Here is a 15,634-nt window from a genome sequence, read left to right on the forward strand (position 1 = left end):
GAATGAAGGACTTGTGGACACTCCCTAGAAATCGTACGCAGACCTTCCAGAATGCTTTTTTATGGTGGTCGCACACCAGCTGCAAATTCAGCAAATGGAAGTCATTACGGTTGATATAGTTGACCCCTTGCTGTGATGGAGATCTGAGCTCCACATAAGTGCAGTTGATCACACCCTGCACCTGTGGAAAACCCCAAGATCTGGGCAAATCCAATCACTCTTGCACCCTGGCTCTCTTGATTTTGGGCGAAATGCACAAAGTTGTGTGCCCTCGCAAAGATAGCATCCACCTCATGGATGCAATTGTGGGTGGAGGCTTGTGATATCCCACAGAGGTCACCTATGGAGTCCTGAAAGGTGCCATTGGCTTAAAAATTGAGCGCTGTGGTCACTTTCATGACCACTGGCAATGGATGCCCTCCATGTCCCCGTGACACCAAATCCTGTAGTAGCTGGCAGATGTGATTAACCAGTTCCCTAGACATGGGCAGTCTTCAGCGACACTGGTTGTCGGTCATCTGCAGGAAGGAAAGACAGTGTCAAACATCCTGGGTCTAGCTAGGTGCTGACCAATGACGGCTCGCTGTGGTTCTTCAGCAGCGTGTGCGGGAGCCCCAGCTGCCCCTTCTTCCCAAAGGTCCTGCTCCTCCCTCTGCGCAGCCAGGGGCCTCCGTCGCTCTCTTCTCTGTGGTCTCCTCTCTCTGTATGCCACAAGGCATACAACTAGTTCACTAGGCTCCATGGTCCTGGATGTACTCCTCCTGCAGGATGAAAGAGAGAGATGCGTGGGTTAGCTTGGGTATACTAGGTAACTCTCTTGGTTAAGTCTGAAGGCCCCTTAACACGTCCCAGAGAATGCTGGCCACCACTTGGATGGCCAGAGTTTAGTGCGCTGCATGGCTGCCCAAAACCCCAACCACCTCTGCCCATTCCACCTGACCGATTGGCAGTAGCCTTGCCCAGTGGACTGCATGCTGTGCTCTTAGTTCATGTGCAGTCATTCTCATAACCCACATTGCAAGGCTGCACTGTTAGCTTGAACCATGGGGGAGATTGCTCCAAACTGGAATGATGACATTGCAAGGGGCTGTGAATGCTTCCACCAGTGACTGCTCCCATGGCCAGCTTTAGCAAGGAGATTATACAACGTGCCCAGTCGTCCAATTGTTCTGCAGTCCACTAAAATGCTCATTAGTTTGCAGCCTGTGCCCGAGGTGTGAAAAGCTCTGGAGCACTTGGTGGCACTTTCATGCCTCTGCGTTGCTTGAGTGGGCAGATAAGATAGAGACCCGACTCCATGCATGTCAATGTGGCTGCGTCTGAACTGCCTCAGCTGCAGAGGAATGGGCACTTTATACAAGGTTTCCTCATGCGTGACCGCTTCTCCCCACCACCGCCAACCCTGCATGTGCTTGTGCCCTACTTTCAACCGCAGGGCAACCCTTGCCCCCACCTCCAAGTCACCTCAACTACAAGGCAGCCCTTGCCCCCACCCCCAAGTTGCTTCAACTGCAGGTCAGCCCTTGTCCCCACCCCCAAGTCGCCTCAACCGCAGGGCAACCCTTGCCCCCACCCCCCGGCCCCATCAACGTGCCTCAATCTTGAAGTCCAACAGGGCGAGTGCTGCAAAATGTTACTGTGCATTCACCTCCAAGTTCTCCTCAAAGTGCAGCCCATCCAAGTGCACGCCTTATATATGCTGTTGTGAAACACGTCGGTGTATAATCATGCCGATGTCAGCGGACGATCCAGCGTAGGGTGATGATCCTGGCAGGCTGGCCTAATAGTGCTATGCAGATGTATTACAATGAGGTTCCTGACCCCAGATGGCAGGAAACGTGGCCCACCATCGATGGGCTGAGTGGACGATCGCAGACTGGTTTCACAACATCGTGAAACTGATTTCTGGCCTTCTCACGATATTGCCCACTCACACCTGACACCAGCTGGCACGGAAAGTTCCGCCTATTGTTTTCAAAGGTTTAAAGGGAAGGACTTTTAAAAGCCTTGACGGCTCCCTCTGACAGGTGCTTTTGATAGTTGTTTCGGGCAGTTTTGACAGTTGATTTTGACAGGTCTGTTGACAGTTCCAATGAGATTGACAGTATTGTGCTTATGCACTGTCTAAGCACATTTATGCCTACTTTTAACAAATCTAAAGGGCACCTGACCTCTACCAAAGGTGAAAGCAAAATTCTGCAGATGCTGGAAATCTGAAACAAAAACAAAAATTGCTGGAAAAACTCAGCAGGTCTGACAGCATCTGTGGAGATTTGAGCAATGAAGTAGGTTTTAAAGAGTGCCTTGAAGCAAGAGAGACAGGCAGAAAGGTTTAAGGAGAGAATTTCAAAGTTTAAGGTCTAGGTCCAATGGTGGAGTAATGGAAATCGGAGATGTGCAACAGTCTAGCATTGAAGAAGTAGAGAGGTCTTAAGGTTGTAAAGCTGGAGGAGGATGCAGAGAAAGGATTGAGCGAGGCCATTGAGGAGCTTGAAAACAATAATGAGTGTTTTAAAATTGAGGTGTTACCAGACCAAAAACCAATGTAGATCAGTGAGTACGGAGACATGGGTAAAGGGAACTTGATATGAATTAGGATACGGGCACCAGAGTTTCGAATGAGCTCAGGTTTAGGGAGGTTTGAAGATGGGAGGTTGGCCCAGAATGCATTGAAACAACCGTATGATACCCTGTTTGATACACAAATTTCTTCCACAATTGTCCTGGAAAACTGGTGTATTCTGGCCAGAAAGGAATTTAAAATGGAATGGGAATCTACTACACTCTTTTTGTGGTCATCTAAAAATTGTGTATGAAGTGAATGGTGGCCCATAATGAAGCCAGTCACATATGTTAAAACATATGGCAACATGCATGAGAAACATATGGTACATAATATATTTCTTGTTATTTGTACCCCAGAAATTCTGGGTTTAAAGGCTTCTTCCTGTGTGCTCCAGCTGACCAATATTGTTCCTTGTAGCGGAGAGGTAATTAAAAATTTAAAAGTCTAGTTTCCTGAAAGCCATCAGTCACAGAGTAATCAATTACTGTTGAGAAACTGCCAAATCGGAACTTAGGACAATTTTTAAAAGTTAAAATGTTGAACCTAAACTGGCCACTTATATTAAGTCAGAGGTGGTCAGTTACATTATAAATTAGCTAGTTGTCAAATGCTTCCATTGTTATAAATAATGGGTTGAATTTAGTGGAGCCCACCAGAGTGGCCATGATGGCGGGATGCCAGGAGAATTGGTGGGAGTCTCCACGTCTGATCCTCAGCTTGGGAAAACTGACCCCAATGTAGTGGGGGCAGGAAGGGCCAAAGGTGGAAACCCTGCCCACTGGATGCCAGTTAGGCCCATAAATGAGCCATTTGAAGCCAACTATCCGAGAGCCCAGTGGTATTTAGTGGCGGTTCAGGAATCAAACAGGACTCGCATGGGTCTCCCATGGTTTCTGAAGGCCACCTGGCAACTCCTGTTGGGTTTGCATGCGGTTTAGTGGGGAGGGGAGTCCCTCGTTGACAGGTGCTCAGTGCCCGATCAGGGACCCAGCATCAGAAAAGGGGGGGGAAGGGGCAGGAAACCCACTGAAAACTAAACCCCTGCCTTTGCTTCGGACCTACCCTCCTTGGCAACTCCCTCACCACAAACACCATCCCACCCCACTCACATGTCGCCAGGGATCCAGCGTTGATCCTCTGGGTAGGCCTTGGAGCACTAATGGCAGCAGGCATGCTCCTGATACCTCTGCCAGCAATGGAGAGCTACTGGTTTCTGATAGACTGACAGCTCTTGGGGGTGGGGTTTCTGCTCATGGAGGCCTTAATTGCATTGGAGGCTCAATGCTGGCCAGTCGTGTGCCTAACTACATTTAAATAGTGTTGAGACTCCTGCACAGAAGTGACACAGGGCTCAAGGGGATCCATGCATATGGAACTAAATTCTGCCCAATGTATTGTACAAATCACAGTGAGCAACATGATGAGAAATGTGTTAGTACTCTTGCTTAATTCCTGCTAATCTACTGATCATTTGCCTAGCTGTAACTATATATCTAAACAAAATAGAATTTATCCACAGAGCACAGGAAAATGTCTGATATTTCAATAGAATCCAACACATCTTTACTGGCTTCTATTTCCCATTCTCTAAAAAAGCAACCAAACAAAAAATCTTGTCAGGCAAATCCTAAAAGGCTCTGCTCCCAGTATGGACACTTACTACATTGGAGCATAATAAAGAATGAGTTCTAAAATGTTAAGGAAAGCTTTTGGACCAACATTCCCATCAATATAGATAGATTATATAAACCAGCTTGATAAACTTAGTAACTTAAGAGTTTATGATGACATTACATAAAATGTACGAGATTAATTTACAAAGACTTTACCCTTCATGGAAGTCTATTTCTTTTAAAATGAAAGAGCAGGTATGGAGTCCAGCAACAAGGAAACTAATTAAGGGCTATGACAAAGTGGTTTGATAAGTTTTTCTCCCATGGTTTCTGACAGTATACTAAATTGCAAACAAACAGAGAAAGGTGGCCTAGGCCACACACACATATTTCCAAGGTAAGTTGCATAATACTTTAGCAGAGGTTCTATTTGTTTACAGAGGAAACGATGGTGAAGGATAACAAGAAAAAAGGTGAGAAATGAAAGACAAGTCAAAGAAATAGTCACTCATACACTTCTAAATGAAGCTAACAGTACCTTTAATATGCTCTAATCTTATCTTCTTTATAGCCATTCCTTTCTTTTGCTGAAGTTTTGACCAAATTGCATCAACCCGTTTTACATTCATTTCCTGTTGTTTTGCTTCCCGTTGGCTCAACAAATTCATCAAAACATCCAGTCGAATTTCCTGAAGCCTTAAGAAAAAGTACAAGACGTAAAAGGATGCATTTATTACATTCACAATGCAAGGCTGACAGCTACAACTGCTACAGCCTGATAGAATTATGGCAATACATTTGACAAAAGGCACAGTAACAGAGGAACCAATGCTAAAAGTGCTATATTATTTCTTTTCAAGTATATCTCCAAGACCGTTTGGAAATTACTTTGTAACCTGTGTCAATTATCCTTTCAGGCAGTGGATTCCAGAGAAAGTTTGTGGAAAAAAATTCCCAGAATTGGACACAATACTCCAGTTGAGACTGAAACAGTGTTCTATAAAGACTCATGATAACTTCCTTACTTTTGTACTCTATGCCTCTGTTTATAAGCCCCGGATTTGGTATGACTTTTTAAAAACTTTCTCAACCTGCCCAAACACCCTCAATGATTTGTGCATATTTACTCCAAGGTCTCTTTACATATGAACATACGCACATATGAATTAGGAGCAGAAGTAGGCCATTCTGCCCTTTAAGCCTGCTCTGCCATTCAATATGATCATGGCTGATCTAATTGTAACCTCAAGTCCACATTCCTACCTAACCCAATAACCTTTCACTCCCTTGTGTATCAATAATCTATCTACCTCTGCCTTAAAAATATTTAAAGAATTTGCTTCCACCATATTTTGAGGAATAGAGTTCCAAAGACTCACGACCCTCAGAGATAAAAACTCTCATCTCTGTCCTAAATGGGCAACCCCTTACTTTTATTCAGAGGCCCCCTAGTATTATATTCTCCCACAAGAGGAATCTTCCTCTCCACATCGGCCCTGTCAAGGCCCCTCAGGATTTTATATGTTTCAGTCAAGTATGTTTGCTTCTGCATCCTCTTTAGAATTGTTCCCTCTACTTGTTTTTCCTACCAAGATGTATCAGTTTGCACTTTACAGCATTAAATTTCCTCTGCCATGTGCACGCCAATTCTACCAGCCAGCCTGCTTATGATCTCTTGAAGAGTACCACCATCCCCCTTCACAGTTCATTATAATTCCAAGTTTTGTGTCGTTTGCAACTTTTGAATTTGTGCTCTATGCACTCAAGTCCAGGTTATTAATATAGATCAAGGAAAACAGAAGTCTTAACACTGACCTCTGGGGAACATCACTATATATTTACAATAATATATATATCTTTCTCCAGTCTGAAAAACACATGTTCACAGCTCTCTGGTTCCTGTCACTGTCATGACCATAGATCATAGCCCTGAATTATTTACGGACATATTGAAGTTTTAAGTGAGACATGCACCAGACAAAAGCTGGCTAAGACTGTAAAGTAACCATTTGGTGGAAAATTCCTATGTGGATTACACTTGATCAACTGGTCCAGAGAACGGAATGTCACATCGAAAAGGTGTTAATGCCTACTTCAGACAGAGGCACTTCAAAGGAAAAGGTGCAATGCAAAAAAAAAACTGATTACCATCTTAGCAGAAACCATCTCCTGCTGAGTTATATCCCAGACTGTGGACATGAACTGAGTTGAAAGAAAGCAGTTTCTGGGAAAAAGGCATGTTTGTTTTTACCTTCCAGGACTACATAAGAAAAGGGGTTAAAAGCCATCTGCAACCTGGTCTGTGTGCACTAGTTTTAGTGTTCTGTTCTGGTGCTGGTGTGTGCTGTGAAGGTCAGAGCTGAAGAACATCAACCAGGCACTTGCAGGTAAAAAAAGTCTCTCTCTCTCTAATTGCTGGAAGCAAGTCATAATTCAGCAAAGTTACAGTCAAAAAGGAAACAGGACAACTCCTTTCAGCTAATCTGCAGAACCAAGAATCTCCAACCACTTAACTGCCCAAAGTCGGCTCTACCGGAACCATCCAACTTAATGGCTGCAACGTTTCATCATCTACTCCTCATGGACAAGCCAAAGACTGATTAATATATCTTTTTTAACTTTTATTTCTGGACTCACTTCTCATTTCTAATCTGTTTGTGAGTGTTGTGTTTTATTTTTCCTCATGTTTTAGTAACAAATTAACTCTTTCTTTGACTCAAGGCAGCCTTGTTAAATTTGCTCCTTTTAAAACATAAATACATTTGGATTGGGAAAAGATATCCACAAAGGAAGGGATCCTTTGTAAAATAATCTTGTTGTGACCAACCGAGGGGATTGAATAAAGATGGGGAGCCAGCTCAAAAAATTTGGGGTACCTCGTCCGGGATCATAACAAATTGGGGGAACTTCGCCTGGGGACCAATCGTAACATCACTCAGCCAACTTCGTGCCATGTTCCCACTGCCTATTTTATTCTTTCGGCTTCAACTTTGCTGGCAGGCCTATTATGTTGCATTTCATCAAAGTGGAAGTCCACATACACTACATCAACCACATTGTCCTCATAAACCTTCTCTGTTACCTCATCAAAAGATTCAGTCAAGTTAGTGAAACACAAATGAAAATGGGGAATAATCAACAATACTCATGTAGCAATGTGGAAAGGTAAACAGAGTTAATGTATCAAGTCGATAACCTTTCATCAGGCCTGAAGCATTGCCTCTTTTGAAGGAGATGGTCATGTGCTCAATGATCGACCAAACTAATAGTCATACTCAGCAGATGCATTCACATAGCAATGGCCTTGGCATAATGAAGTATTGATGGTTCAACACTACATGGAAATGCAACCATGTACTCTCCACATCATAGAACCAGGGAACACAGTTCAAGATTGAGAGGTCTCCCTTTTAAGATGGAGATTAGGAGAAATCTTTCCTGTCAGAGCGTTGTTGGTCTGTGGAATTCTCCTCCCCAGAAAGCAGTGGAGGCTGAGTCATTGAATTTATTCAAGACTGAGTTAGATAGGCTTCTGATAGACGAGGAAGTCAAGGGTTATGGGGGGTAGACAAGAAAGTGAGTTATGACCACGAATACAGTGGAAGGTCCAAAAATTGGTTTCACGCCCGCGTAAAATGATGGCAGGATCTCACTCTCCCACCTGCCATGGTGGGTCGTAATTCCTGCCATTGACCGGTGTGAAGCTGATTTTCACCTCGCTAATGGGTGCGGATGAAGGCCCAACCAGTATCACCCCCACTCCCAATTGTCTGCGCCACCAGTGGGAAATCATGCCAGTCCAGAACATGTCTGGACCAATGTGGCGTGCACATATCAGGGCTTACCTGAAGAAAGCCTGTGGCTGCCTCTGAAGTTCAAGATGGAGGTCTCCAGTGACCATGGACCCTGGAACATGCAGCAATGGGCGAGGGAAGCCGCCTATCAGGGAATCTTGCAGCTTCACTAGAAGAAATTTTTGCCCCACATGGCATCCCAGGTGTCATCATTTCAGGCAATGGCCCACAGTTTGTGATTGAATGGTTCAAGAAACTTACAGAAGACTATGGATTTTTCCACACAACCGTTTCATTCAGATACCCACAAGCAAATGGAGAGGTGAAAAGGGGAGTAAGAATGGTAAAAGCTTTGTTGAAAAAGAATGGTGATATCAACTTAGCATTGTTGAACTACTGTTCTGCACTACTTCAGAATGGTTTGGCTCTATCAGAACTTCTGATGGGAAGAAGTCTATTGACTCAACTTCCTGTTCTTCCACATATGCTCTGTCATGTCTAAAAGCAACTGATATAGAGAGAGTAAGGGAGGAGGAGGATGAGTATCATGAAAATCAGAGCAGAAACCGCAATCAATGCCATACAGTGCGTGATTTACCTAGAACTCCAACCAGATGAATCAGTCAGGATAGAGACCAGAATCAAGAAGGCCAAGTACTAGAAAAGACACAAGAGATCTTACCTGATAGAGACTAAAAGCAGAATATTGAGAAGAAATAGAAGTGCACTTCCCTCTACAAGAAGACCACCATCAATGGTATGGACTAACTACCCATATGATCAGGAAAACAACCTGAACAGAGAATCAATAGTCTTGAAAGAATCACACTGCTCCACAGGTTTGAGAACATGGAGAACTTGAATTCCATACAACCTCTGAGAGAAATGAGAACAAGCTCAGGGAGATTGGTGAAATCACCACAATGCTAATCTCTGTGAACCAGAGATGAAGGTAGAGACTTGGGGGAAGCTGTAGGATAACAAGTTAATGTTAAGTATGTAAATATATAGTGTACATCATCAGTGACATAAGATCACATGACAACAGAGTATGGAGATAGTTCTACGTGAAGCCTCATGTTGAGTCTGTATTGTACATCATTAGTATAATGTTTAACAAAAGGTGGATTTTACCAACAGTCTTGTCTCCAACAGTCTCTGTAAGTTCAGATCATGAACAACCCCTTCTAAGACCCACAACGATGACAACAGACTGGGGGGAGGTGTTGAATATATATACAATTGCTGGCTTGAGGGGTCTGGGGCAAGAGAGCAGTGCTGCATGCATCATATTCAGAAGAAGCATTCCTGGTTGAGGGTATTGCAGGCTTCTTTGGCATGCAGATCTATGGTAACAGGCATGAGCAGAATTTCTGCACTGTCATGCTTTGCCACACTCCCTGGATGCCATATGCTACACATCATCTTCTGGTTCCAGCTCCAACTCCTCTCTGAAGCATCAAGTTGTGCAGGACATAGCAGACCACCACAATGCAGAGGACTGCTGACCAGTAAAGACATGAGAGCTGCACTTTAAGCAAGCCAATGGCCTACACTATGGTCGCTATATGGCAACAATTGTATCCTTTGTGTGCCTCTGTGGTAGGGCTCTGTACTGGTGTCATCCAACTATGTCTTCAGGTAATGCTCTTTGTCATCCAGGAGCCATCCACTGAAGAATTGGGGTGAAGAGTTAAAGCACCTGAGACTACTTCAGTATGAAAGGGTCATGGCAGCTACCTGGGAACCGTGTACACACATGCATGATTCTTATTCACTGGTTGAAAACCAAATGTGTTGAAGGAATGAAATCCCTTCCTGTTGACAAATACACCTGGCTGCTTCAAGGGAGCTTTGATTGCCAAATGGGCACAGTGTATCACATTCTGAGCCTGCCGGGGAGGTGAAGCTGACAGTCCATCTGTCTCAAATCTACTACAATCTGCTGTCCTCAAGTAGAAGGGATCCAGCGTCTGTGTTATGTGGTTAAGTGTTGCAGATTGTGAAATCCTGCGGATGTCAGCTGCTGCCCTATGGAATGATCCAGAAAAAAGAAAACTTGGCAGCATGTCACCTTGAATGCAACTGGGAAAGGGTGGTTACCTGCTCCGACTGGCCTTGGGTTTGTCTCCAAATGCACAGAGATCTGTGACAACCTGTCTTGAGAGCCACAACCTATGGAGGCGTTGCTGCTCAGATTTGTCCAAAAAGCTGACTCTTGGCCTATAGACCTTGTGTTGAGGATAGCACCTTCTTTTATGTCCTGCCCCGCAGACATCCCCACTGTTGCATCCAACTCCATGTGCCCGAATTGCATGCATCAACTGCTGCTCCTCTTGCCATTGATATCCTCCTGCTGTGGCTGCTAATGTTCCTGATGATGTACTTCCTCCTCAGAAGTCCATCCTATCTCAGATAAAACATCATGTTCTTGTGTGAACTCACGGACAGAATGGTCAGTATTACTGTTGAAGTGTGCAAGTCTCCTGAAGGACACCAGGTTGCTTACCCCGACCATAAATCAATAATATCAGCCTCTATGACTTGCCCATCTACCTATGGTTAACCTCAGGCTTGTCACTTTCCCATTTTGTACAGCTGAGCTCATGTCAGTTTCAGGCCTCAATGTCTTCCTACTGTGCATTTGCCTCCTCTAAGCTAATACAATTTGTGCTTACACAAATGTGTGGCCCATGTGATGTTGGTAAAGAGCCATTGCATGCGCAAAATGGCTCTTAAGTGCTTGCATGTGTAACAACTCTGATTGCCTTTTTGCCTCAAATGGGGGTTACCGACTTCACTCCTAACTCACCCCTGGCAAAGATGGATGGAGGTGGGAACATAACAGGATGTTGGTGGCAATTAAAAAAAAAAATTCACAGTGGCCTCCTCCTGATTCCAAACCTGCCTCAATCAGCTCGGGAAAATTTTAACCTCTTTTTACTTTACTTTTGGCTGGGAAATGGTAGGTGGTATGGCATGGTGAGTTGGAAAAGGAGCTACTAACAGCTACATTCTGTGTTTGGTGCAAGGGGTCCAGGGAAAAAAAGTGTCCCACAGCAGCTGCCTCCATCCCTCCCCCAGATACATACCAGTTTCCCAGCCTCACAGCTCCTATTATGTTCCCTATCCCTTTTCCTTCCCATTATCCAGTCCCCTTCCTACCATTCTTATCACTACCCAACTTCTTCCCCTTTGAACTACCCACACCCCTTTATCCTCCCCTTTTCCTAGCTTCACTGTCACCTTACCCTTTATCCTCTATCCGCTCCCCCACTTCCATTCATTCTCCCTAAAGGCAGGTGACAAGACACCAGTGGCCTTTTCATTCTTAGTAAGTTTGTCTTCTATCTTTCTTATCTGTTTTCTTCAAAAAAGCATGGTTTCTTTTCAAAGTTCAGCTTGTTTTTGTTTAGAGAAATCACGTTAGAATGAAGAAAAATACTGCTTATTTGTCCTTTTCTCTATTTGTACCTTTCCTTCTTTCTATCCATTTCTCTCTGTCTCATAGCTATTAGAAATTAGAACCTTTTTTTACCAATGATATAGATGGTTACCTGTCCAACCAGAGCAGACACTAATTTCTGCTTTGTATGATTAATGTGTTAGATTGGTCATTCTAAGACAGTACATAATATCAGGACTAGAAGAAAGACTTGCACTTATAGGGCACTGTTCATGATCTAAGGACAACAACTTATTTTTATATAGCACCTTTAATGCAATAAAATGTCCCAAGGCACTTCACCAGGAGGGTGTTAAAGTAAAATCTGACACCAACACATAAGGAGATATTCAGGCAGATGGCAAAAGCTTGGTCAAGGAGGTAGGTTTTAAGGAGAGGAAAACAGGAAGGTGGAGAGGCAGAGAGATTAGTGAGGGAAATTTCAGGGCTTAGAGTCTAGGCAGCTGAAGATGTTGGTTGGCTACCAACTGTGTTGCAATTAAAATTGGAAATGCCCAAGAGGCCAAGAGTTAGGTGAGCACAGATATCTTAGATGGTTGTGGGACTGGAAGTGATTACAAAGATAGAGATTCCCCAAAGGATGTCTCAAATAGCATGCCAATGTGCTTTACAGCCATGAGGTATTTATGAAGTGTAGTCAGTGTGCAATGGAAGAATTGGCTGTCAATTTACATACAGCAAAGAACCACAAACAGCAATTAAATAAATGATCATCATCTGCTTTTTTGAGGTATTGATTCAGGGATAAATGTTAGCCAGGGTACTAAGGGAACGCCTCTGCCCTTCTTTGAATAATACTATAGAATCTTTTACGTCTATCTTATAGAGCAGATGAGGCCTCAATTTACAATTTCATTTGCAAAATGGCACCTCTGACAGTACATCACACACTATACTGCAGTGAAGTGATAGCCTACAACAAAGTCCAGATAGAATCATTTATTTTCCTAGTCTTAACTCCCTTCTAACTATTGTTATAAGCACATTCAACTGAGACTCTTTTACAGCTTTCAGTTTTAGGGTGCAACTTTATGCCTACTTTTCAATTTCTTGTTCCCGAAATGCCCACTCATTTCTTTCCATAGCCTCCATCATCTTCTTCCTCTTCTCATGTTGTGAGTGATCACTCAATGGAGGCAGGGTAGCTTCCCAAGCACGCTTTGCTCGTGCACGTTCAATCATCTCCACTTCCGCTAAGCCTGCTGGTAAGCCTCGGCCTGTGGTCACATGAGAAAATTTCATTCATTAAATAGTTGAAAAGTCTTGACTATGTTTTAAGAGGAAAGCAAATTCTACAAATATTCAAGGATTCTTAGGACAAGCCATCCTTATTTTCTCTTCAGAAGCCTAATTTACATTTACTTAAAAAACTACGCAAGTTGTACCTACAGCATTTACACAGGACAATAGATCTCTGTTGCACATTGCAACCTCTGTTTTGCAGGTCAGAAACACCTTTCTGAAAATATGCCTGATACATTAGAATTTATGATATGTTTAGAGTAATCCTCTGTGGATTTACTAAGTGAAAGTTAAAATTGGATTCACTTCCTTCAGTATGTTATTATCTTTTGAATTAAATTAGCCTCCATATAGTTAAACAGCAGTTCAGAAATTCATGAGGGAACATACTTCTTAAGAGTTTCATAGTGGGACAACCTAGTTCCAGCAGTGAAAAAAATACTTGTCCCACCTGTACAGACTGCACCAGTAATTGCCAGTTTCACAGTCTGACAATGTTTTCTTTCTTTCTTTCTCTTTCCAAGCCCCACAGTTTTAATAAAACATTATAGGCAGGCTGTGAAGAGAAAGAAGAAAGAAAATAAAGATAAAGAGAAATAGAGAAGAAAAAACATCATTATAATGCTCAACATTAACATGTCAGCATTCACAAGGCAAGAATGCATGCAACTTCAGAATGAACTATTCTGGTTAAATACACAAAAAAGCTCCAAGCTGATAGTAATGATTCACCACTGCCAGCCAAGTCAGCATAAGAAGGTTAAATTATTTAAAATTATAGAAGGGGTGTTAGAGAAGTTATTTTAATAGGTGATTTCAATCAGCCAAATATAAACTTGGACTACCCATCCAGTTTAGAATCAGAATTAGTAAACGTGATGCAAGACTGATTCACTGCCCAGTGTATCAAAGGAACAAGAAGCAGTGTTTACATTCATAACTTGAGCCAAACATCGGCATGCAATGCTGCTACTGGCCTCATTATTCTTCAATTTATTTTCTTTATTCATCATTGAGCCTAGATGAAACTGTTGGCAAGACCATGGGCAGAATTTTCCCTCCGTCGGGGGAGGGGGGGGTGGTGGTGGGTGGCGGGGGGGGAGAGATGTTGATGGGCGGGCAATGTCACATGAGTTGGGACATGTTCATAATTTCCATTACAAATTAATTAAAATTTTTTAAATCCTACATGAAACCTCATCCCACCGTTGGATGAGATTTCATATTTTTTCTAGTTGCTGCCGGGGCTCTTGGCCTGCCTGCCAACTATAAGGTTGGTCGGGCAGGTCCACGAAGTACTTTAATTGATCTGTCAATGGCCTCAATTGGCCATTGACAGGTCGGTGGGCACGCAGCTGATTTTGCTGTGCCCCCGCCTTCTTGAAAATTTAAATGGGGCGGGATGACATCAGGAGTTCTGCCCAACATCATCCCATGTCATTTTATGTGTCAGCGAGCAGGCCCCTACCCCGCTCACCATTGGTAAAATCCTGCTCAATGTGTAGACATCACAGGCAAGTTTAATTCCGTCCTCACCCAAAGAATGACTATATGCACTTTCAGAAGCATTCAGAAACAGAAAGCCTAACTGTTTTTTTCGTCTCAGAGGAGCACTGAGGCCAAATGCAGCATACCTTCTCTCATCTTGGTTGAGATCAGTCAACTCAACACAAATAGAGAATCAAACTTGGGGCCTTCCTAATCTGTATATTTCAATGCATGAACTCATTAGGCCATCTGTGTTTTCAATCATGAAAAAAATAAGTTGTTTTTATTTTTGAAGTGTTAATTTATTTGACAACCCTCACATTAGTTGCTTTTGAATTAAAATTGATTGCTATCTCCATTTCAGGTAGCATCTGTAATGGTGACTGAATTATATTTGTCCATTTTGTGCTGCACATTTGATATTCAGCTACAGCCACAATTACATCATAATAACGTAATGCAAAAGCAAATCAACAGGCATTATCAAAAATCAGATCTATGAAAGTAAGTTTAACAGAAGTTACTACATCACACAGATGTGAAAATAAGATTCTAAAACAGATATGAGTTTGCACTCAGTCAAAACAAATGTCCCTGATTTTTTTCATTTTGTGCATTGTGGACCACATGCTGTTTGGTTTGTTGAATATTTATTAGGAAGGGGGATCAATTAGGGGGAATTATTTACTTTAACTTGCTTATTACAACTGAAAGAGTAGTCTTGAGTGCTCCTCAAATGATCAGAGATCAGTACTGCATTATTCTGCTTTAATGTTTATTAATTTACTATTTATTCTTGCATATTGGCCTAGTTTAAACACAACTTACCAAATTTCAATGCAGCAAGTGTAAGGAGTTCAGGAGCTGATCCAGGTCGCACCACATATTCTGGAGAGTATGGTTCAGTTTGTGTTTCACTGTCCCGGTAATCTGTTTGTACCCCCACCGTCCGTAAAGGTACAAATTGATCATTCAATTCCTCAAAATTAGTTGGGGAGCTGCCCCTGAAAAGAATTACAGGAAAATAAATTTTAGAACAGTGATGATAATAAAAGTAAATTACTTCCATGGTTTCATTTTTAATGGTGCATGTTGTTAAACCAGGATGGACCCATACTATCACAGGTAACAATTGGCTCTCTAGCTTCTAGTAGACTCAGGCTCTCACATAGACAGACAAATACTTCCCCAAACCATTCAAGAAAAGAAAACTTTGCATTCATATAGAAATATAGAAAATAGGAGCAGAAGTAGGCCATTCAGCCCTTTGAGCCTGCTTCGCCATTCATCATGATCATGGCTGATCATCCAACTCAATAGCTTGCTCCCGCTTTCTCCCCCTATCCTTTGATCCCTTTTGCCCCAAGAGCTATATCTAACTCCTTCTTGAAAACATACAATGTTTTGGCCTCAACTACTTTCTGTGGTAGCGAATTCCACAGACTCACCACTCTCTGGGTGAAGA

General features: G+C 42.8%; 1 protein-coding gene across 1 annotated transcript in view; it reads right to left on the minus strand.

Annotated features, from left to right (window-relative positions):
- cfap91 (cilia and flagella associated protein 91) overlaps positions 1-15,634 on the minus strand; it is a 96,847-nt gene that overhangs the window by 42,179 nt on the left and 39,034 nt on the right. The window contains exons 6-8 of the mRNA XM_041211705.1: positions 14,998-15,173; positions 12,479-12,656; positions 4,718-4,875 (exon numbers count right to left, since the gene is read on the minus strand). Of these exons, the coding sequence (XP_041067639.1) occupies positions 4,718-4,875; positions 12,479-12,656; positions 14,998-15,173 (512 nt within the window). The remainder of the gene's footprint in view (positions 1-4,717; positions 4,876-12,478; positions 12,657-14,997; positions 15,174-15,634) is intronic.

The sequence above is a fragment of the Carcharodon carcharias genome, chromosome 18, assembly GCF_017639515.1.
Source record: "Carcharodon carcharias isolate sCarCar2 chromosome 18, sCarCar2.pri, whole genome shotgun sequence".
NCBI classification, from domain to species: Eukaryota; Metazoa; Chordata; class Chondrichthyes; order Lamniformes; family Lamnidae; genus Carcharodon; species Carcharodon carcharias.